The sequence below is a fragment of the Hyperolius riggenbachi genome, chromosome 11, assembly GCF_040937935.1.
Source record: "Hyperolius riggenbachi isolate aHypRig1 chromosome 11, aHypRig1.pri, whole genome shotgun sequence".
NCBI lineage: Eukaryota > Metazoa > Chordata > Amphibia > Anura > Hyperoliidae > Hyperolius > Hyperolius riggenbachi.
Window position 1 is genome coordinate 190,061,778 of NC_090656.1, and position 24,121 is coordinate 190,085,898.

At 47.3% G+C, this 24,121-nt stretch overlaps 1 protein-coding gene and 1 long non-coding RNA gene across 2 annotated transcripts in view; one reads left to right on the forward strand and one right to left on the reverse strand.

Moving 5' to 3' along the window:
• LOC137539060 (transmembrane protein 272-like) overlaps nucleotides 1-12,100 on the forward strand; it is a 43,439-nt gene extending 31,339 nt beyond the window's left edge. The window contains exons 5-6 of the mRNA XM_068261535.1: nucleotides 3,505-3,659; nucleotides 11,007-12,100. Of these exons, the coding sequence (XP_068117636.1) occupies nucleotides 3,505-3,659; nucleotides 11,007-11,048 (197 nt within the window). The 3' untranslated portion in view covers nucleotides 11,049-12,100. The remainder of the gene's footprint in view (nucleotides 1-3,504; nucleotides 3,660-11,006) is intronic.
• LOC137539061 (uncharacterized) overlaps nucleotides 1-24,121 on the reverse strand; it is a 126,250-nt gene that overhangs the window by 98,909 nt on the left and 3,220 nt on the right. The window contains exon 2 of the long non-coding RNA XR_011024923.1: nucleotides 17,694-17,800. This is a non-coding gene — a long non-coding RNA (uncharacterized lncRNA). The remainder of the gene's footprint in view (nucleotides 1-17,693; nucleotides 17,801-24,121) is intronic.

Below are 24,121 nucleotides of genomic sequence, written 5' to 3' on the forward strand. Positions count from 1 at the left end.
TTTGGTTCCCTGATCCATTGGCTAAACCCCCCCCCCAAAGCATTAGGTTCCCACCACCATGCTTGACAGTGGGAATGGCGGTCTTTGGGTTGAAGGTTTCTCCTTTTTTATGCCAAATGAACGAAACTTCATTGTGACCAAACAATTCATTTTTTGTTTCACAGAAGTCTTCTTTGTCCAGATGAGCATTTGCAAAGGCTAAGCGAGCTTTTGTGTGCTTTATCTGGAGAAGTGGTGTCCTCCTTGGTCTGCATCAGTAGAACCCAGCAGTGTGCAGAGTCCGTTGGATTGTCTGCCTTGAGACATTGCCACCAGCAAAGCCCAGATTCACCAGGATGGCCTTGGTGGTGAACCTTGGATTCTTTATTACCTCTCTCACTATCCTCCTGGCCAGCACAGGTGTCACTTTTGGCTTCCGACCACATCCTCTGAGATTTTCCGCAGTGCAGAACATCTTGTATTTTTTAATAATACTTTGCACTGTAGCCACTGGCACTGGAAAACATTTAGAAATGGCCTTGTAGCCCTTTCCTGACTTGTGAGCAGCCACAATGCACAGCCGCAGGTCCTCACTGGGCTCCTTTGTCTTAGCCATGACTGTCCACGAACCAACTGCAGAGAGCTGCTGTGTTTTACCTGCTGAATTGATTGAAACAGCTGTTCCCAATTAATCAGGGTAATTAGGATGCTTTAGAACAGGTTGGACTATTTGGAATGGTATAGAACTATGGATTTTCCCACAGACTATGACAGTTTGTGAAGGGTATGAATAATTTTGGACTGGACACGTTTTGCTCAAATTTAAACAGAAAATGAGATATTGTTTTTCCCACAATAATGTATTTTGTACATTGTCTTATCTTTTGGGAGACACCTATGTCATTTCCCATCAAAAAATTACTTGCTGGTTGAATAAAAGTAACTTTAAATCAAAATTTGCCTCTCATTCACTATCCCTAGTCCTAACTACATCATAGATTTATTTATTTTTTCCTAGTCCAGGTTTGCTGAATCATTTATAATGTCTAGTAAAAGATATTTAGTAAATTGGTCCACTGTCCAAATATCAACTCTGTTACATAACCCCAAATTCCCCATCACCCTTGAATTAGTATTTCCATTAAATACATATACATTTTTAAGTGTTTGCTTCACTGCTTTATAAGCAAAACCTTTGTTCAGTAACAGTGGCTTACCTACCATAAGGCTGCAGGTGCTCACAGTCCCAGGTGTAGCCATGGCTAGGGGTGCCGCTGTGGTGCTCAGCCACTCTGTTCTTCCACCTGGGACCTTTTTTTATAGTTTGGTAAACATTCGGGAAAATAGCAAGAGGCAGTGCATGGGACCCCTTCCTGTCCCATGGGCAATGTGTTTCCTTGCTCTCTACACACAGCTTGCAGTGAGTGAATGTGCAGAGCAGCAAGGTGAGTAGAGAGAATGATTGCTGTGCTGCAGCTGGGACATTAGTAGGGATAGGTGGCAGGATGTGTTTAGTGCTTCAGAAGTTGCCTGTCATTAGTAGCCATGTGCACTGGCTTTTGTAATACCAGAGTTCCCTGGATTATTGATTATTTATCCTGATCAGAGAAATTAATCAATAATGTAGGGCAGTCTGCTGTTGCAGAAGCCAGTGATACAGGTGCAGATAGCTGACTTCTGTAGTGAGCAGAGAAGCAAGCTCCTGGCAAATTAGATTAGCTTGATGGCAGGTAAACATATCTCTTTTCCCAGCTCCCCCTCCCACCCTGTTGTCTTCCCCCATTACCCTTTCCTCTTTTCAGATTTCAGTGGCTTCTTTTAACAGCATGTCTCTGCCAAAGAGCACTGGTGAGGTCTGCAGTCCTGATGAGTGTCCTTCCTGCAATTTCTCCTCTCCCACTAGGCTCTCTGTCTTGTTCCTCCACCTCTTTATCCCCCCTCCTCCTATGCATACCCCCTCTTTCATATGTCCCCCTTTTCTAACTGTTCTCAGAGAAGCTCACAATCTAATCGTACCATAGTTATAGTCTAATGTCCTACCATATTATTATTATGTATTTATATAGCACTGACATCTTCTGCAGCACTTTACAGAGTACAAAGTTATGTCACTGACTGTTCTCAGATGCAGGGCCAGACTGGGCCGCCGGGAGTTTGGGAAAAAAAGCCCAGTAGGCATTTTATTTGCAATGACGTCATGTGACGTCAGTGCCCAGGGGCCCCGAGCACTGCTTGTCCGGCCTTCATGCCGGGAACAGGAGGGGGCACAGTGCAGGAAAAGGGGGCAGTGGTAGGCACAAAGAGGCAAGGAGGGGGGCAGCCTCCCCCCCCCCCGCACCTGGGGCCCCTTCCACTTTCCAGCTCTCACTGTACTTCCTGTGAGAGCGTAATTGGACAATGCATTAGACCAGACCAGAGCAGCGACACACAGAGCTGGAACCAGGAAATAGTAAGTCATTCCCTGCTCGATGCCGCTACGCTACATTCTGGAGGGGGGAGCGTGGAAGGGTTGGCCCCTTCCCCTTCCCACCGCTTTGTGCCCACCATCCCCCTTCCACACTACCGGGGAAACGTATAGTCCTGGATAACTAAACTGGGGACACCTATAGTCCTGCGCATCATTTCTAGAGTACATGTATGTATGTGAGTGAGCCCAAAATGGTGGATGGGTGGGCCCCAGGCTAAAACTTTCCTGGGGGCCCTTTGTGTTCCAGTCAGACCCTGCTCCCATTCTAATCTTACCATTGTCATAGGGCTTGATTCACAAAGCGGTGCAAAGTGTTTGCACGCCTGTGAAAAGCCCTTTATCACGCCTAAACTCAGTTTAGGCGTGATAAGAAGAAACTCGCGCGATCTCCCGCGCGCAAAGTTTTGCGCGCGTAGCGCACCGCGCTGCGCGCAGTGTACCATGCTTCGCGCGCAGCGTCCATTGTGCCCTATGGGACTTTGCGCGCGCAGCGCGGTGCGCTACGCGCGCAAAACTTTGCGCGCGGGAGCTTCGCGCGAAGAGCAGCACAAATCGGTGATAACTCAGCTTTGCACGGCTTATCACACCTAAAGTCTTTTAGGCGTGATAACTGAGTTATCACCGCTTTGTGAATCAGGGCCATAGTCTAATGTCCTAATATATTATTATTATGTATTTATATAGCACTGACATCTTCTGCAGCACTGTATAGAGTACAGAGTTTTATAATGGTTAGCTCCGTCCACATCCGGACGACTCCTTTTCACCCAAAATCCCCCCAAACTTGCAGCAACATGCTTGACGCCCCAACCAGTCATCCCTCCCATAAAAAAATGGTTGTTTGGGGGGAGGAGGGTGGGGGGTTGTCTGCAAATAATCAGCGCCGGGTGTCAAATTCCCTAGGTATGCCACTGTTCAGTAATGTGGACAAAACGTTGTAAAAAAATTATCAAAACGTGATTTTGACTGTTATTCTACCTCAAATCCATTTTTTCTTTGTTGAAAGGATGATCTGACTGAATAAACATTACTTTATAATACTTTATCTGTCATTATAGGAAGCGTTTGGGTGTTCAGCATCTACCAGACCAACCCAAAACTCTGCCATGATACCCTTTATAAATTTGCCTTTGGAATTCTGATCTTTGAATACATCTTCATATGTATTGCTGTAGTGATGATCTGCCTGTTTACTTGCTGCTTTGGTTTTATGGTAAGTAACACAATACCTTCAGTGTTCTCCTCAGGCTCTCTTAAAGGGGAACTTCAGCCTAAACAAACATACTGTCATTAAGTTACATTAGTTATGTTAATTAGAATAGATAGGTAATATAATCTTTTATCTACCCTGTTTTAAAAGAACAGGCAAATGTTTGTGATTCATGGGGGCTGCCATCTTTGTCATGGGGGCAGCCATCTTTTTTGTTGAAAGGAGGTGACAAGGAGCAGGAGACACAGTTCCAACTGTCCTGTGTCCTGATAACCCCTCCCAGCTGCACACGCTAGACTTCAAATGTCAAATTCAAAATGTAAGATAAAAAAAATTTGCTCCAAAACAGCAGAACGAGAGCAACAACATCAGAAATCCCATCATGCTTTGCACAGCATCCGGGGAAAAATGCCAGGGCAGTTTTCTTCTGTGCATCTAAAAATGAGGCTTGTATAAGAGAAACAACGTTCTGATGCTGTGAAACTGTTAAAGAAACACCAAGCCTTTTCAGTGCTGCTGAGTAGATTTTTAGTCTGGAGGTTCACTTTAACTGGGTGCTCCACCCATCGGCTTTCCTCCTCATCCTCCTCCCATGCTGTAAGTAGAGTTGCACCAGTCCGGCATTTCCCCTTTGCACCCCACCTGGGTACTTCTTGTGACGTATGCGCAGTCACCCACCAATCCAAAAGGTTCCCTTTGCTGCAGTTTACCATAAAGCCTCAGACCCTGAGGGAATCCTGATGACAGTCAGAACTGCAGGCAAAGTAACCTTTTGGATTGGAAATCGTGACACTTCTTTCAACCATTCTGGGTGCGAACTTTGACTTTATAGTAAAATATGTTACGTTGCCTGTTTTTACCTGTGTCAATGGCCTTAAATTCCCTAGACAATAGACTGAACTATGTAACAGAGGTGCAAAGTTAGTATAAAAGCAATTCAAAATCATTTAAGAAGAAGAGGAGGTAGTGGTGGACTTACCTCCTCCATGAAGACACCAAAAATCATTGGTTTATAATAAACCAATTTATTCACAATAATCCACAATTGCTATTGTATTGTGAATACATTGTTGTTTATTATAAACCAATGATGTTTGGTGTCCTCTTGGAGGAGGTAAGTCCACCACTACCTCCTCTTCTTAAACAGTTTTTGATCGCTTTTATACTACCTTGGCGGCGGCGCCTTTGTTACCTAGTTCAATCTATTGTCTAGTCCACACAGGGTGAAGGGGTGTTACTCCGTCTTTCCTATCTACAGAGAACGACTTCTTAACCTAAGTGGGGACAGGTCTAATATCCCCACCTGCTAGTACAGTGGTTGCCTTTGCGGTAACCCTGGTTTGTGAGTATCTATTCACATTGTTTTTATCTTTTCCTGGTATTTCAATTTACCACATTGTATTGGGCTCTCTGGGTGTCCTCTATCGTTTTGTGTTTGGCAAATCATTCCAGGCAGGCCGGCAGAGTGCAAAAGGGAGGGTCACGTATACACGTTCTTAACCGTTTCAATTCAATTATTTGATCTTCCACATCCCCCCACCCCTTAGTGTGTGTGAGCCTGCATCTATTTAGTAGGAGTCCTCAGGCAAGAATCCCTCACACTGTTACTGCTTATATAGCGCGTCCTAGTGGCTGCAGCTCTGGCGCTTTGAGTTCGCCAGGAGAAAAGCGCGATATAACTGTTATTTGTCTTGTCTTGTGTGTGTGTGAGAGAGACATGGGTGAGTGCTGATGCATGATGCAGGGGAGACAGTAGGGTCTCTCCACCTTCCTCTGGCCCCAGGTCGCTCACTTTTGCGCTGCCCTGCATAGGATTATAATCAGGTGTGTAACAAATGATATCATAACAAGGTCTTATGTCCATCATTTTTTTAAACTTTCTTTTAATTAGAGTTTTAAAAGTACTGACATTCTGGATTTAATATAGACACAGCACTTTGTCTTGAGTTATACTTGTAAGAAGAAAAAAAAACGCATGCCGTGGTCATTAGTACACAACGTGAAATAAAAAGAAATACAAAAAAGAAAAAAGAACAATATTATTGAATTGGATGGACTAGTATTCAACTAAACAGCAATAATAATGTAGACTAAGCGTAGAAAAAGCTCACCAGGTGTAATCCACAAATAAGCGCAAATGCGTCCTCCTGTCTCCCTCCTACCACCACCACAATAGTCCAGGCCAAGATAACAAAGCATGCCAGTGTGTTACGGAGACAGATTTCAATGCAAGGAATACCAAGAGGGCAACGGACCCCAAATGCTAACAGGTTTATTAGGGATAGATCTAGTAAGGTGTAACTAGTTCCATGTGTAAATTTCAGAAATGTTAAGGATTCCATAGAGGGAGAAACGCTTTTCCAGGTTTTGGCTAGAAGGGCTTGGGCAGCATTGCAATAAAGGGCTATTATAATAAAATATATGTCTCTGCCAGGCCCGTAACCTTAAAGAGACTCTGTAATAAAAAAAATGCCCCTGGGAAGTACTCACCTCGGGAGGGGGAAGCCTCTGGATCCTATCGGTGGTCTCTGCCCCTCGGAAGGCACGGCTAACAATTTGTCAGGCCGTTCAATATTTACCTTCCCTGGCGCCAGCGGTTGGTGCTGTTGCGGCTATTAGTTACCGATTCCAGTTGGGTACGCTGTACTGCGCAGGTGCAAGAGACTTTCGCCTGCGCAGTAGAGCGGACCCGACTGCATTCGGCTATTTCCGCCTATTTATGAGCAGAGAGCCACTACTGCGCCTGCGCTGGAGCCGAATATTTACATCCCCGCTGTTCGGGGAGCTGTATCGCCGCCGCCGTGGGACAGAGGAGGATGGGGGAAGCGTCGATAGGATCCAGAGGCTTCCCCCTCCTGAGGTGAGTACCCCCCCAGGGGCATTTTTTTTAAAATACAGGTTTTCTTTAAAGTTCCCCCAAGCTCAGGTACACAAAACCAGATACTTACAGTACCTAAAGAGAGGGAAGCTTCAGGATCCTATTGAGGCTTCCCTCTGTATTCTAATATATCCCGTCGCTGAGCGCAGCCCCACGTAAGATTAGCGACAAGGCATTGTCGCTAATCAGATCGGGGCCGCGCAGCTCCTCTACCTTATTCACAGCAGCGAGATGCCCGACTAAGCCCACCTGCGCATGCGCAGTGAGCCGGACCTGCGGGCTCCGTGCTACTGCACATGAGCGGGTGGGCTTGCGTGGCTACAGCGCAGCCTTGAATAAGGAAGTGGAGCAGCGCAGCCCCGATGTCGAGGGGGGCCATGCTCTGCAACGGGAGGGCTTTAGAGAAGTGAGGGAAACCTCAATAGGATCCGGAGGCTTCCCTCTCTTCAGGGTAAGATCTCGTTTTGAACCCGAGCTTCGGCTATGGTTCACTTTAAGGCCCCTTTTACACTAGCAGATTAAACCTGCGTTGCGTTAAACTAACTTCCCGCAAGGGGATGCAAAAGCAATGAGAGTCTTTGAAAACTTTCACACTTATGGGGCTTGATTCACAAAAGCGTGATAGCTCAGTTATCACGCCTAAAAACTCAGTTATCACGCCTAAAAGGTTTGCACGTGCAAACTAGGGTGCTAAGTAGTTTGCACGGGCAAAGCTTTTAGGCGTGATAACTGTTATCACCCTTTTGCTGAATCAAGCCCATTGTGTTCCCTTGTGGTGCACCAGAAGTAACCGACTCAATGCAAAGGCAACAGCGCATTTAACACACAGTGCTCTGGGTAAAGTAAGTCTATGGGCGTCACACATAGTGTAAATGACGAAGCGCAGTGCATCATGCCGCGCATGCACAGACCAATGGAAATCCCAGTGACTCCCTGCTCGACAGGAGGAAGCAGCAGGGGGCAGCACTATGCATATGACCCTGTCCGCACACTCTGCCACAGTGTCATATGTTTTGCCATTTTTTGCATTGCGGCGGGATGTGGAAGGAACATCACATCCCTGGCGCAATGCAAAAAATTGATGTAAAACAGGCCTAAACCTTTTCTGTCTCCATCATGCTACTCTATGTTCTACATCATGTTTTAAAGCGAAGGTCCGAGCAACCTAAAAATAAAAAAATCACTTACCTGGGGCTTCCTCCAGCCCCTGGCAGCCATCCTGTGTCCTCGCCACAGCTCCAGTGGCTTCCGGTCCCCTCCGATGGAGATGCCGACCTCGCCAGGTTGGCTTCCGGGTCGGCTTCTCCTGAGCTCCAGCGTGCAGCTCACCGAGTCGCACTGACGTCATCCAGGCAGTACCGCACAGGCGCAGAACTACAGTACTGCGCCTGCGCAGTACAGTCCAAATGACGTCACCGCGACTCTGAGAGCCGCTTGCGCAGGCGCAGTGGACATCTTGCACCGGAGGGGACCCCGGACCACCAGTGTGGAGCAGAGCTGCGGCGATGGCACAGGACACAGTGTTTTTTTTTTTTTAAGTTGCTCAGATGTATCCTTTAAGCGATGTGCACAAGTCACCTGATCAGAGGCTAAACATAAGTATATATAGCATCTGGTCAGTGCCGGCCTTACAATTTACATTGCCAAAACTAAACTTTGGTGCCCCCTTTCCCCAGATCTCAATCCCCATTGCTGCACACTTTGTTTTTTGTGGCAGAACCGCCCCCAAATATCACAATATCGCTACCAAGTGGCAGGTATTAGGTATCTAGATATGCCCTTAGATATTAGTACTAGGTAGCCAGACGTGTCCCCAATAGTATTTAAGTGGCCAGAGGTCTCCCCCAGTAGGTGGCCAGGAGTACCTCTTCAGTATTAAGTAGCCAGAGGTGCTTCCAAATGTTAGATAGCTAGAGGAGCCTCCCAAGTATTAGGTAGCTAGAAATGCCTTCCAGTATAGCTAGCCCTATGTGCCCTCAGTATTAGTTACCCCTCCTGAAGTATAGGTAGCCAGATTTCCCCTCAGTGTTAGATTGGCGGCAGCAGAGTGGCTCTGTTGTTCCTCAGCGACGCTATATGCAATCGTCGCTGGCAGGCTGATTTTTTTTATTTACATGATAAAATACATTTATATAGCGCTGACATCTTGCGCAGCACTGCACAGAGGATAGCCTTGTCACTTACCTGTCCCTCGGACGGGCTCACAATCTAATCCCTATCAAAGGCATAGTGTTTAGTGTAGTGCATGTATCTTTGTCTAGGGCCAATTTAGGGGAGGGAGGGAGGGAGGGAGGGGGGAATAAAAAAAGTTTTTTTTACAAAATTAATAATAATAATAAAAAAAAAAAAATTGCAGTAGCAATTAGATACCACCAAAAGAAAACTCTACTTGTGAGAAGAAAAGGATGTAAAATTCATTGGGGTGCTAAGTTGTATAACTGAGCAATAAACCATTAAAGAGAATCCGTAACAAAAAAAAATGTTCCCCTGGGGGGTATTTACCTCGGGAGGGGGAAGCCTCAGGGTCCCAATGAGGCTTCCCCCTCCCCTGTAGCTGCAGGCAATCCAGCGCTGGCTCCCCGAAGTGTCCTGGAATCCTCCCTTGACAAGCCTGACACACGCTGATTTATTTACCTTTCCTGGCTCCAGTGTGGGCGCTGTTGCGGCTCTCCACACGGAGATAGGCGAAAATAGCCGCTCTCCGTCGGGTCCGCTCTACCGCACAGGCGCAGGAGACTTGTGCCTGCGCAGTAGAACGAGCCGACAGCGATCGGCTATTTCCGCCTATCTCCGAGGGGAGAGCCGATACTGCGCCTGCGCTGGAACCGGGAAGGTAAATATTTACATCCCCGCTGTTTGGGGAGCTTTATCTCTGCCGCCGTGGGACCGAGGAGGATGGGGGAAGCCTCAATAGGATCCGGAGACTTCCCCCACCCCAAGTGAGTACCCCCCAGGGGAGGTTTTTCTCATTACAGGTATTCTTTAGCGTTGTGAAAAGCCAAATTGTAAAAAATGGCCCGGTCACTACAGGGGTATAAACCTCTGGTCCTCAAGTGGTTAAGTAGTCCCCCCACCTCTTGTTTCCACCTTATTCCTTTAGATTGTAAGCTCGCAAGGGCAGGGCTCTCACCCTTTTGTGTCTTGGAATGTTATTAATTTAATTGCTTGCACACTGTTAGACATTTTAGTCATCATGTTAAAATTGCTATTGTAATCACCAGTTCTGTATTTTGTACCAGTGTTTATATCTGATGTATATCATTGTCTGTAGCATTATGTATCCCTTGTTTGTTTTCTTACATTGTACAGCGCCACGGAATATGCTGGCACTTTATAAATAATAATAATAATAGGTATTGGTAACAAGTATGCCCCCAGTATAGGTAGGAGATGTGTCTCCCCTTCTTTGCACAGTTGTGAGTAGGGTTTAGTCGAGAGGTTACTCACCTCTAAATATTCCAGTGACAGGATCTCTATTGTAGCCATAGAGATGGGATGCTGAATGTGGAGCTGAAGAGAGATCTTATCCCTGGAAGGCCAAGAGACGAGAATCCTCCTGACTATGGCCTCAATTCACTAAGCTTATCTCCTGTCTTTAATAACTCTTCTAGAGTTGTTACCATGGTGATAAGGCATGTAGTATTCAGGAAACATTTTACCTCAGGCAAACCTAAAGTTAACTCTTCTGTCTTTAAGTTAACTCTTCAATCCTTAAAATAACTCCAGAGTTAAAGACAGGCTGTTTATTAACTGCATGTGAAAATAACTACAGAGGAGGTAAATTAACTACAGAGGAGGTAAAATAACTACAGAGGAGGTAACTTAAAGAAAACCTGTACTGAAAATTAAAAGTCAAAATAACCATACACAAGTCATACTTACCTCCCATGTAGTCTACTCCTCCATCTCTTTCTCCTCTCCTGTGTCCTGTTTGTCCACTGTGATCAATTGAATTCTCCGTCCTCCATTTTGAAAATGGCCAGTACCCCATAACAGCTTCCTGGTCAGCACACAGTTAAACTGTAATATCGCCCACTTGAGCCATAGGGAAACATGGACACATCAGTTCTCCTCTCAGCTGTAACTGACAGCAACTGATATATTTCAGTTCTGACAAAATGTTGTCAGAACTGGAAGGGATCACTGTAAGAAGAAAATGGTGAGCTTCTGAGAGGAAGTGATGGCAAGGTAACTATGTAATGTTCATTTGAAGTTACCTCATGTGTTTGTTTTAAATAATTTTACTCAGTACAGGTTCTCTTTAAGGAATGAAGAGATAAGATAACTCTCTCTTATGTGGAGGTAAGTTTTCTCTTGCCTTATTATCTCCAGCATGATCTTAGTGAATTGAGGCCTATGCTCCGCTACTGTGCCAAGCCGTTAAACTGTTTTTATTTTTTTTTACAACATAATTGTAAGTATCATATTGGCATTATATGTACTGATTGTGTATGTGTGTTTTCACATTTTAGGCAGCAATAAATGCAGGAGAGAGCACACGGAACAGCTCTTAAAGGCTGGACAAAGAATCACTGGAGACCAAAGCAATTCATTGAAAAGATAATAAAATGTAGACCTGCTCATGCTCACACATAAATATTCTAATGGTAGTTAGATTACACACTATCATGGACTAAACACCTCCTGATATAGGGTGATGTCCATGTCTCTGAACTAACAACTGGGGTTTAAGTAAGAACCATCAGGCCAACCAGCGAATATTTCATGGAACCGCCCTCCCAAGCTTACACCTTACAACGACCTCCACCCTTATGGTGACTACACTGGTCATATTTCTACCTGAACATCCCTCATTCTCCCTCTAGCAAATATGGCCAACTCCCACAATAAGTGTGATCATCATAACCTCTTCCTCCACCTACACAGCAAGTGTGGGCCCTACTACCACCATTGCCTCCCCACAGTAACAAGTGTGCTCAACATAACTCATCCAAAGATCACAGCAAGTGTGGCTGCATCATTCAACCCATCATCATTCCGCTCATCATAAGGGTGAGCAGTATGACTACTGTAAAGGTGGCTACTAACGATCCAATTGTGCCCATCAACGGATAATCCGATCAGAATTTCTGATAGCTCAAACGATTTCTTGCTAGAAATTGGACCGTTAGTGGCCACCATTACTGTGTGGCCAGCATAATGCCTCTTCATAACATGTAGCCGGTAGAATTCCCCCCCAACAACAAGTGTGGCCAACATAACACTACTCTCCCCATTGCCAGAGTGCCCAGTATAACAAGCCATAATAAGTACAGTATTGTACTGTACTGTGTTAGCCATCAGAAAAAGCAAGACATTTTGAATCAGGATGATGCCATTTGTTGGCTAACTTAAAAGACAAAGCGTAAGTGTTTGGCTACTTGGCTTTCTTCAGACTTGAATCCTGTATGCTGACAAGATGTTAGAACAGTCACATGCTACATCAGGAGAGAAGGGAAGTTGGGTGTTATGGTAACATGCTGTACCACTGCATATATTTTTTGTTTTGTACTTTGTAACACTGATGTGTCAATGTGGATACAGCAATTCTTTTAAACTGTATGGAAAAAACTTTTGAAAAAATGAATAAAACAATACAAAAAAATCCCAAGAGTGGATACATAGGTTTTTCTTGCAACCATAAGTACATGTCATTAAGATGCCTTAATTAAAACAGAACATCCAAATTGGGTCTTAAAAGGATGTTAGCTGATTTTTGACAAATAGATAGGACCCTTTGTTTACTGACAAACACTAATTCTGACTAATGATGACTATTCTAACTTTAGTTTTGCTACCTGAGGATCCTTATGACACCTCATGGACAGCAGAGATACACCAACATGATCACTTCAGTCAGATAGCAGAATCATTCCAGATGTCTGTATCTTGATAATCATGTCTATTTTTTTTATTAGTGCAACAATACGGATGTGATGCTGGGAGAAACACCATATATTAAAGAATATAAGACGACTTTTTAACCCCTCAAAATCTTCAGAAAAGTCGAGGGTCGTCTTATACGGCGGGTGTCAGACCACGGGTGTAACTACTTCAAATAGGAATTATAGTAAATTACAAACCTAATGCTGCAGCATCGGGGGAAGGTTCTTATTGAAGTAAAAGCTTCCTGCAAAAACATTAGCATCAGGTGAGCAGCCGCTCGAGCGGGTAACACAGCAGCTTCCAGGTTCGGGGATCACCTGACCGATGACGCATGCGCTCCACTGGTGACGTGTGTGCTCACGCTGGAGATTGCCGGAGGATGAACACATTGTTGAGCGCACACGTCAACAGCCAGCTGCTCTGCTACTCACGCGAGATTGCTAGAAGATTTTACTGGAAATGGATTTTATCTTTGCACCACCTAGTATTTACAGTAATTTAAAGGTGTAGCACAATTACTATTACAATGTAGCACAATGTACTATCGGGATGACAGCTTTGCCAGTTATGAAAACAAGCACAGCCCTCCCCCTGGATCATGCAGCACCCAGTAATAGTTCTATCTAGTTCTATTCTAAACCCCATCTAGTTCTATAGTTCTAGTCTAAACCCAGTTCTATGTAGGGGTAGTCTTATACGGCAAGTATATCCCAAATTCTATATTTTTGTACTGAAAAAGTTGGGGGGTCATCTTATACGCTGGTATATACGGTAAGAAAAAAATAAACAATAACAAAAAACTCCCCAAAACAGTGCCACCTTAATAAATCTCGCTACTCTAACATGAAAAACATGTGGCCTTCAAACAATGAAAAGTATGTTATGTTTCGACACACGTAGCTACATGGTTAAAGGTAAAATATATTCCTCCCACAGATGTTATCTTGTTTCAAGGGAAGTCAGTGAAGACATTATCACTTTTGTGGCTGTTTGACCAGTGCCATGCTTGGGCAGTGTATGTAACGTAGTCTAGTCTTTTATTAATAAAAAAATAAAATAAAAGTTGCAGCAGCAATCAAATACCACCAAAAGAAAACTCTATTTGTGAGAAGAAAAGGAGGTAAAAGTAATTTGGGTGCTAAGTTTTATGACCGAGCAATAAACTGTTAAAATTGTGAGGTGCCGAATTGGAAAGAATGGCCTGGTCACTAGGGGGCATAAACCTCTGGTCCTCAGGTGGTTAATGAATAAGATGTCTCCTGATCGGCTGTCATCATATCCAGTGTTCTCCCCAGAATTTTTTTCAAGCCGGGTGGCATGAAAAAGTAGCCGGGTGGGGCGAGATGATAGAATGCAGGGCCGGTGCTTCTCTGCACAAGTCTGCTTATAGTATAGCAGGAGGTGAGCCGATGACAGCCGGGTGGTCACCAAAACTAACCGGGTGGAGCACCCGGCTAAAAGAGCCTGGGGAGAACACTGATATCCCGGTATACAGAAAACAACTAGATCCTACTTGAAATCAGAAATCACTTCCAGACCGTCACAGACTCCTTTAGACTGCTCTAAGCACCTGAGCTCTTTGCAGAGGCCACCATGCAGGACAAAGCCCACCAGAAGAGGCCACAGGACACTGGGCAAGATAGAGGCCACATTGCCCCCAGCAGGACAGAAGCCAGGACACAGGCCACTATATTTGTCTTCATGTGTGTAAATATACTTTTGATTACTGTATTTTAACATTACTACTGAGTTTATGATATGTATATAATGTGGCCCGGATAACACTGAGTCTAAAGCAGGGGTCTCAAACTCAATTTACCTGGGGGCCGCAGGAGGCAAAGTCAGGATGAGGCTGGGCCGCATAAGGGATTTCACAAAAAAAGTAAATCAGCAGCTCCCCCGTCCCTTGCATTGATTTTTATTTCAAAATTAAATTTACACTGAAGCGAACTATTTTGCCTATTTTACCTTATAGTTCGCTTCAGTGCTCCCATTACAAGTAATCCGCCGTGTCCCCGCCGCAAAACGAGGGCTGCAGAGCCCCAAAATCGCCCGGGGACCAATCCGCCGGCATTTCCTGGAAGGGGCAGAGCTTTCAGCTTCAGTTCTGCCCCTCCTGACGTCAATCGCGGCGCATCCCCGCCTCTCCCCGCCCCTCTCTGTGAAGGGAGAGTGAGAGGGGCAGGCAGAGGCGGCGATGCGCCGTGATTGACGTCAGGAGGGGCAGAGCTGAAGCTGAAAGCTCTGCCCCTTCCAGGAAATGCCGGCGGATTGCCCCCCGGGCGATTTGGGGGCTCTGCAGCCCTTGTTTAGCGGCGGGGCTGCGACGGATTACTTGGGAGCACTGAAGCGAACTATAAGGAAGCTTTTGCCGGCGCGGGCCACAAAATATTGTATCGATGGCCGCAAATGGCCCGCGGGCCGCGAGTTTGAGACCCCTGGTGTAAAGCAATCAGAAAGCACACTTATCCGGCATCACCCGATCCCTATCAGTGCTGGATAACCGAGACTCTCCTGTATTATTAAAATTAAGGTATTTCTGTGTACAGCAGAACCTTGGTTGGTAAGCATAAGTTGTTCTGGAAACATGCTTGTAATCCAAAGTGCTCTTTATAGCAAAGCGAATTTCCCCATAAGGATTAATGGAAAGTCAGTTGATTCGTTCCACAATCCAAAACACTTCTAGAAAAAGTATTAATACAAAGTACTGCACTGTATACAGTAAAAATGTAAAAAAGACTTTCGCTTCAACTAAAGGTCAACTACATCGGGCAACTTGATCGACCAACAAAGCGACCAATTTCGAGACAAAAATTGTTCCCATTGTCGAACATGCATGCTGAAAGATGTTGGGCCGAAGTTGGTTGGTCGGGTGTGCGGCGATACGGTGGCAGATTTTGGAACAATCTACGAAACAATGAAACCCCCGCTGTTGCCGTAAAGCAAAATTTGCCCTCCCCCGTGTGTACATTTATACATTACATGTCCTGTTGCAGCCTCCGTGCGGTGTCCGTCCATCTCTCTGGTTTCTAACAGCCACATACACGCTGGCGGAGCATAGCGTCTGACGTCAGAGTAATGTATAAATGCACACACTGAGGGGCACATTTATACATTGGAGGACGGTGGCGGGGCGGACGCGGCGTGCTCAGCCGATTCCCTGAAGGTTTCATGCTGAAATCGTACGGGAATCGACCTGCAGTATATGGGCAGCTTCGATAAAGAGTCAAATTTATCTCTAATCAGAGTCGATTAGAGATAAATTTGTCTCGTTGTCAAATCTGCCCATAATCTTCAGGTGTATGGCTACCGTAATAGAATAATTGCTATCTGATGGCTCTTCCCAATCTATTTGTTTTTGTGTGGCTTTAACAAAGAATTTACCCAATGACAGTTGATTTTGCCTACTTTTGAGGATTTGAGCAAGTTTTTACATTATGATTAAAGCTAATGGGAGTCATTAAAAAACAAAAAGAAACCAGATACTTACATAAGGGGAAGGAAGGCACTGGGTGATAATAAGTTTTCGCTCTCCTCTCCCGTTGACCTCGGTGCAGCGCTGGCTCACCATTTAAATCACCCTCCGCTGAGGACTTGGGAGCCGAGTCCTCTCGAAGTCTGGCGGCTCCATACTGCGCGCGCACGAGAGAGGGCGCTCGCGCATGCTCAGTATGGAGCGCCCCATCTCTGGGAGCACTCGGGCTCCCGAAGACTTCCGAATCCTCCCTTTGGGAGCGGAGAGAGCAGTATTTGACTAATTTAGTCAAATACTGCTACGGGGGAGCCAGCGCTGGAACGGGCACCAGGAGAGGAGAGGAAAGGATCTATAGTAACCAGAGCCTTCTCTCTCCTTAAGTATCTGGCTTTTTTTTTAAAGGTTCCAATTAAGTTTAACCAGTTCAGGACCGTAGGCTTACACCCCCCTAGTGACCAGGCTATTTTTTACAATTCAGGCCACTGCAGCTTTAAGGGCTCGCTGCAGGGCCGTACAACTCAGCACACAAGTGATTTCCCCTCCCCTGCTTTCCTGCCCACCAACAGAGCTTTCTGTTGGTGGGCTCTGATCGCTGCTGCCTTGTTTATTTATTTGTTGTTGTTTTTTTTTAATAAATATCGGTCTGTTTAATTTTCCTCTGCCCTTCCTCCCTACCCCAGCCAGCCAATGACAGCGATCGCTCCCGTGCCTCCCCAGGGGACAGCAGAGTGACATGGCTGTCCACAGTACAGCACTGCCGTAGACTGCAGCGCTGTACAGTGTAAATCTAACAGTCTCCTAGTGGCGTTCGATGCTGGGAGACTGATGAAGGAGCGGAGCTCCGTCATTCAAGCAGGATGCGTGCGCATTGGCGATTGCAAGCCCCAGCAGAACACGCCCCCAGGACTATACACCAATTGGCGTTAGGTGGTCCTGGGGCTGCCGCCACGTTCACACCACACAGCGTGACACAGTCGTAAAGTAGTTAATTAAAATCCTGCAGCGTCAAAGGGAGAACAATCATCAGCTCAGTTGTCATTACTCAACGCGCATATATATGTTCAGTGCTTGTGCTGTATATCAAGACGTTGCTTTCTTATCAAGTCAAAATTTAGATAAGAAATATTCTTGTCTTGTAAAATGTTCATGGACCACGCTACTTGCAGTCTAAGGTTTTACTGCACTTTATTTGGAGGGAATATCCAATACCTTTTAATGTTATCTACTAGATTCTATTGGCATCGACTAGAACTAGTTCTGACTAGGTATGAATGGACATGTTCCATGGAATTTCTTTTTCCACTATGGTAACCACCTGATTTCCACCACCATGAAACTACCTGATTTTAGATCAGGTGGCATTCAATCACATCATACATGTGCATACAAACATTACCCTAGACACACATCAAGACATCACACCAGGGACGGATCTAGGGGGGAGCAAGCGGGTCTCTTGCCCCAGGCGCAGTTTGTTGAATTCTTAAAAAGGTGGCAAAATGTGGATGGGGAATGGCAGTTTAGGCGCCAAAACCTGACCTTGCCCCAGGCGCAACTTCGGGCAACTTGGTCTAGATCCGTCCCTGCATCACACTCCTCACACACACATGAACACACATTGGCCTCAATTTACTAAGGCACTTTGTTAAAATTACTTTGGTCGGTAAAATTTAGCATTCGGTATTTTACACTTTTTTCCAAATTCACTAAAGAATTTTCCACATGAGGCAGAAGTTTGGTAATTTACCGAACAAACATTCCTCAATTCACTAAGCCCTGCTCTGTAAGTGTCACTTACCAGCTGTGGAGCCGGTCAGCGCTGAGGCAGGAAGCTGTGTGAATGAGTCAGGGTTTTCTGTCCAGTGCATCCCCGATCACAGGGCCACTTTGGGGCATCATTGAAAACTGTAAGGATAGGGGTATGGGAATAATAAAGGGGCACACAGTGAATGATCTTTAAACATGATTACAAATGTAAAAAATATACATTTTAATAATAATATTAATAATCACATAGAAACACATACAATAACCAATATCCAATCCAATAACACCAATATCAAAATAAAAAAGGGGGCAGCTGACATGATCATGCAGTGGTTATGTACGTGAGGCACCAACAAACTGTTCCTAAGTTGCCACAGCCCAGAGGGTATTAAGGCAGCGTCCTTATGAAGTTTATCATAGGTCGTAGGAAACAGCCAAAAGCAGCATTTATTAGCCGGATAAGATTGCAAGAAGAGCAAAGCATCAGCAGTTAGTAATAAGACATGCTTAGGAAGCAATGCATAGAGCCACACCGCACAGACAGGGCTGGGTTTACCATAAGGCACTGTAGGCACGTGCCTACAGGCGCCTGATGATGGAAAGGTGGCTCATTCCCCTCTCAGAGCGCATCCCTCCTTCCCTATGCAGAGTCCTGATAAGAGTGCAAATGAGAGGTTACTCACCCAGCTCTCAGCATTCCACTGACGAGATTCCTCTTCAGTTGGAGGCACCTCTAGCTACCTAATACTTGGGGGCACCTGTAGCTACTTAATATTAAGGGTACTTCTGGCTACCTAATACAAAGGGGCACCTGTAGCTACCTTTGACTGGCAAGGGAAATAAGGGAGAAGTGACAGCTGGGACAGCCAGCACACTTGTGGTGCAGTTCGTGGAGGTTTGTAGCTTCATGAAGGGCAAAGACAAAGTCTAAGGTGCCAGAACATCTGTGCCAATAAGCTCATGTGAGGTAAATCCGGGCCTGCCCACAGAGCCAAAAGTCACGTGGGAGGCCAGCCAAAGAAGCAAGATGGACCACAGAGCAGCAAGTCTAGTGGTAAAGCAGTAAAGTACACAGGCCCGACTAGTGCCATCACAAGCTGTTTATCAAGTGAAATGCAGGTATGCTTGTGTGTCCCGTTGAGACTAGAAGCACTGTATCCAAAAATCCCCATAGAGCATGCAAGAGTCTTTGATGTTGGTGGCTGGTGACCATATAGTAGAGCCACAGGACGAAGGTGCAACCACAACCATGGATCAACTGTTCTCTTGAAGCGGACCTCAGGGGTCGAGTGGGGCGTGGACGCACGTGGACGGCGTTCACTTACTATTTCCCATGCTGGCTTGTGTGGAGGGAGCAGCGCAGTGGAAGGAGAGCTGTGAGCAGCGGTGGAGAAGGGGGCCATCTCCCCCCCTTCTCTCACCTCGGGGCTCTCCTTCCCTCGCTCTCCCCCTCCACAAGTAATGTGCGGGCAGCCGGCAGCGGGCGGGACTTACCTCTCCTCGTTCCGGCGCCGGATCTGCGTGCCGCTGCTCTGGTCTGAACCAGACCAGACTTGCGGCATGCAGATCCGGTGTTCCGACGACGAGGAGAGGTAAGTCCTGCCCGCTGCCGGCTGCCCGCACATTACTTGTGGAGGGGAGAGCGAGGGAAGGAGAGCCCCGAGGTGAGAGAAGGGGGGGGGGGAGATGGCCCCCTTCTCCACCGCTGCTCACAGCTCTCTGTCTTCTCTGCGCTGCTCCCCTCCTGCTGGGGGGACACCTGGCTACCTATTCTGGCACATATACCCCCTGACTACATATACTGGGGACATATACCCCCTGACTACATATTATGGGCACATATACCCCCTGCCTACATATACTGGGCACATATACCCCCTGGCTACATATACTGGGGACATATACCCCCTGGCTACATATACTGGGCACATATACCCCCTGACTACATATACTGGGCACATATACCCTCTGGGTACATATACTGGGCACATAAACCCCCTGACTACATATACTGGGCACATATACCCCCTGACTACATATACTTAGGACATATACCCCCTGGCTACATATACTGGACACATATACCCCCTGACTACATATACTGGGGACATATACCCCCTGACTACATATACTGGGCACATATACCCCCTGGCTACATATACTGGGCACATATACCCCCTGACTACATATACTGGGCACATATACCCCCTGGCTACATATACTGGGCACATATACCCCCTGACTACATATACTGGGCACATATACCCCCTGGCTACATATACTGGGCACATATACCCCCTGGCTACATATACTGGGCACATATACCCCCTGGCTACATATACTGGGCACATATACCCCTGGCTACATATACTGGGACATATACCCCTGACTACATATACTGGGCATGTATACCCCTGACTACATATACTGGGCACGTATACCCCTGACTACATATACTGGGCACGTATACCCCTGGCTACATATACTGGGCACGTATACCCCTGGCTACATATACTGGGGACATATACTGGGGACATATACCCCTGACTACATATACTGGGACATATACCCCTGACTACATATACTGGGAATGTATACCCCTGGCTACATATACTGGGCACGTATACCCCTGGCTACATATACTAGGCACATATACCTCTGGCTACATGTACTGGGGACTACTATACTCATGGCTACTTATACTGGGGACACCTATAGACCTAGTTACCTATGCTGGGGGTACCTATTTTGGGGGAACTGCTGTCAGATTATCTGCATTTTTGTGGAACCGCTGTTATGTATTTTGGGGAACTGGCTGCCAGATTATGTGTATGTTAGGGGAACGGCTGCTGCCAGATTACGTGTATTTTGGGGAACAGCTGCCAGATTATGTGTATGTTACGGGAACGGCTGCTGCCAGATTACGCATATTTTGGGGAACTGCTGCCAGATTGTGTATGTTTGGGGGACCACTGCTGCCAGATTATATGTATTTTGGGTGTTCCGCTGCCAGGTTTCGCATATTTTGCGGAACTGCTTCCAAATTGTGTATGTTGGGGGAACTGCTGCTGCCACATTATCTATTTTGGGGGAACCACTGCCATATTATCTGTATTTTGGAGGAACTTCTACCAGATTATGTGTCTTTTTGGTGAAATGCTGTCAGATTACATCTATTTTGGGGGGATACACTACGGCAGAGCTCAAACTTCCCCGGCAGACCTTTTCCTTTTACATCACTGCTAAGGTCATGTATATTTGGCCCCACCCATGACCACGCCCACAGTATGCTTGACCACACCCATTTTAGCCGCACCGCGCTATGCGCGGCGCATGGGTTTTCTAGGTGAGTCCTCTCACTTCTTTTCCCAGGACTAGTGTTGGGCGAACATCTGGATGTTCGGGTTCGGTGTGGTTCGGCCGAACATGCCCCTAATGTTCGGCATGTTCGAGCCGAACCCCGAACCCAACCCGAACATGTCCCTTTGGGGCCCCTATAGGGTCCCAGCATAAAAGGAGAGCATGCCCCGAGTGCGCGCGGGGGGGGGGGGGGGGGTGTCGGAAATGCCCCCCACCCCTCCCCGCTAAGCTCTCCCTTCTGCCCGTACCCTATAATTAAATTTAAGTGCCCAAAAGTACCTGAGGAGGAGGAGGGCAGGAAGAGGGAAGCCGGAGTTCTTGGGCGCTATAATCACCATGGCTCCTGATCAGTGTCAGAGGGGATGTCAGCTGTCATATGACAGCTTAATCTCCCCCCTCGGGTGAGCACGATCGCGTCGGGAGCAGAAAAGCAGGTGGCGTAAATCCTACGCCGCATCAGGCTTAGGTAGCCACAAGTGCGGTGTAAGATTTACTATTGGCAGTTCCCAGGAGGTTAAATGTATTACCTCCCCCCCAAAAAAAATACCACCTTAATAAATCTCACCCTAACATAAAGAAGAAAAATTGTTGTCTTCAAACAGGGCACGGCAGTAGATACTTAAAGGACTTACGAGGCGAAAATGCTAAAAAAAGTAAATTACCTGCCTCATCTTTTATGGCACGGAGGACGCCGTCCGTGCCCTCCGTGCCGATCCGCCGGGTCCCCCCGCTCATTAGCCCCCCCGGGCCGGCTGCCGACCCCACGGCCCAGGTCGGGCTCTTCTGCCACCCGCAATATGGCCGCTTCCTTTGGCCGCGGCTGCGCAGTCCGCCTGCCCGCGAGTGCGGCTGCGCAGCTCTAGGGCCAACCCCCCTGATCCACGCTACGTAGCTTCCCTCTTCCTGCCCTCCTCCTCCTCAGGTACTTTTGGGCACTTAAATTTAATTATAGGGTACGGGCAGAAGGGAGAGCTTAGCGGGGAGGGCTGGGGGCCAAGCGGACTGCGCAGCCGCGGCCATATTGCGGGTGGCAGGAGATTTCATGCATGCCCTCAAGGGGCAGTGCTTACATTCTAAAAAGGGGCACCAATCAATCAGTTGTGATAAATTGTGTATGTAATTCCAAGTAAACAGAAAGCAATATTAGAGCCCCCCCCCCTCCTTACCAGCAGTAGCCATGGAGACTTTTTGCTCCACCAATCTGAAATCAGTAGTAATAGGTGCCCCTATTCGAGTGGGCACAGCGGGGCATGATGTAGGCATGAACTCACCTATCATTGCTGCATCCTCCATCCCTCTTGATCAGCACTCATGCTTTTTTTCAAGCAAAGAAGTGGTTGCCAGTATGCAATGGGTGCTAAGCAGGCTATACTTGTAGCACAACAGGTACAAGCTATGATAGCACTTAAAGTGCTTCAAGTACAGACATATACAGCTTGGCACTCTTGAGGCATGCTGAGCCATGCAGTCCCCTCTCCCAGTTGTCACTCACGCAGCCTGTTTCTCCACAGGAAGTCATGGCTCTCCTGGTCTGACAAGCTAATCCTCCAAGCAGCGGGCTCCCATCCTCCCCTGTATCTGTCCTCCTCTGCACCATGACATGGCAGTGACCTAGCAGCCCCACATCCAAGCTGCAGCTCCAATTCTGCAGCCCGCTGACAGTTATACACGTAACCCAAAATCCCCATCCCTTCACATCACTGACAGGCAGGAACTGGGGTGGAGGAGGGCGGAGATATTCTCTATGTCTGCCCGCTGTACTTAATAAGCCACCCTACTGACCCCAAAGTGTGTAGCTGCCTATTGCTTGCAACAAGCTGTCAGATTGGGGCAATTTGCAATTATTTATACTGGCGGCGTGCAGGGACCCGGACGTGAACAGTTTGCTATGTGCCTATGTGCCCCATGAACTCTGCTGCCCTAGGCAGTGGCGTAGCTACAAACCTCTGGGCCCCGATGCGGAATCTGGATGTGGCCCCCCCCCCCCCCCCACGGCAACAACAGCCCCCCCTCCCCCGGCAACACCCGACGCACACACATATCCGAATCCCTATAGCCAGCTATAGGTCCCCCCAGTATAGGTAGCCAGGCATAGGTACGCCAGTATAGTTGCCCCCGGTATAGGTTAGCCAGGTAGGTGCCTCCAGCATAGGTAGCCAGTATAGTTGCCCCCAGTATAGGTTAGATAGGCAGGCGCCGCCAGTACAGGTTAGCTAGGTGGGTGCCTCTAATATAGGTAGCCAGAATAGTTGCCCCCAGCATAGGTTAGATAGGTAGGTGCCCCCAGTATAGGTTAGTTAGGTAGGTGCCTCCAATATAGGTAGCCAGTATAGTTGCCACCTGTATAGGCTAGCTAGGTGCCCCGAATACAGGTTAGACAATTAAGTGCCCCCAGGTTAGATAGGTAGGTGCCCCCCAGTATAGGTTAGATTAGGTAGCTGCCCCCCAGTATAGGTTAGATGAGGTAGGTGCCCCCCAGGATAGGTTAGGTAGCTGCCCCCCAGGATAGATTAGGTAGCTTTCCCCCAGGATAGGTTAGAGTAGGTAGCTGCCCCCCAGGATAGGTTAGGTAGGTAGCTGGCCCCCCAGGATAGGTTAGGTAGGTAGCTGGCCCCCCAGGATAGGTTAGGTAGGTAGCTGGCCCCCCAGGATAGGTTAAGTAGGTAGCTGCCCCCCAGGATAGGTTAGGTAGCTGCCCCCCCAGGATAGGTTAGGTAGCTGCCCCCCCAGGATAGCTTAGGTAGGTAGCTGGCCCCCCAGGATAGGTTAGGTAGGTAGCTGGCCCCCCAGGATAGGTTAGGTAGGTAGCTGCCCCCCAGGATAGGTTAGGTAGGTAGCTGCCCCCCAGGATAGGTTAGGTAGGTAGCTGGCCCCCCAGGATAGGTTAGGTAGGTAGCTGGCCCCCCAGGATAGGTTAGGTAGGTAGCTGGCCCCCCAGGATAGGTTAGGTAGGTAGCTGCCCCCCAGGATAGGTTAGGTAGGTAGCTGCCCCCCAGGATAGGTTAGGTAGGTAGCTGGCCCCCCAGGATAGGTTAGGTAGGTAGCTGGCCCCCCAGGATAGGTTAGGTAGGTAGCTGGCCCCCCAGGATAGGTTAGGTA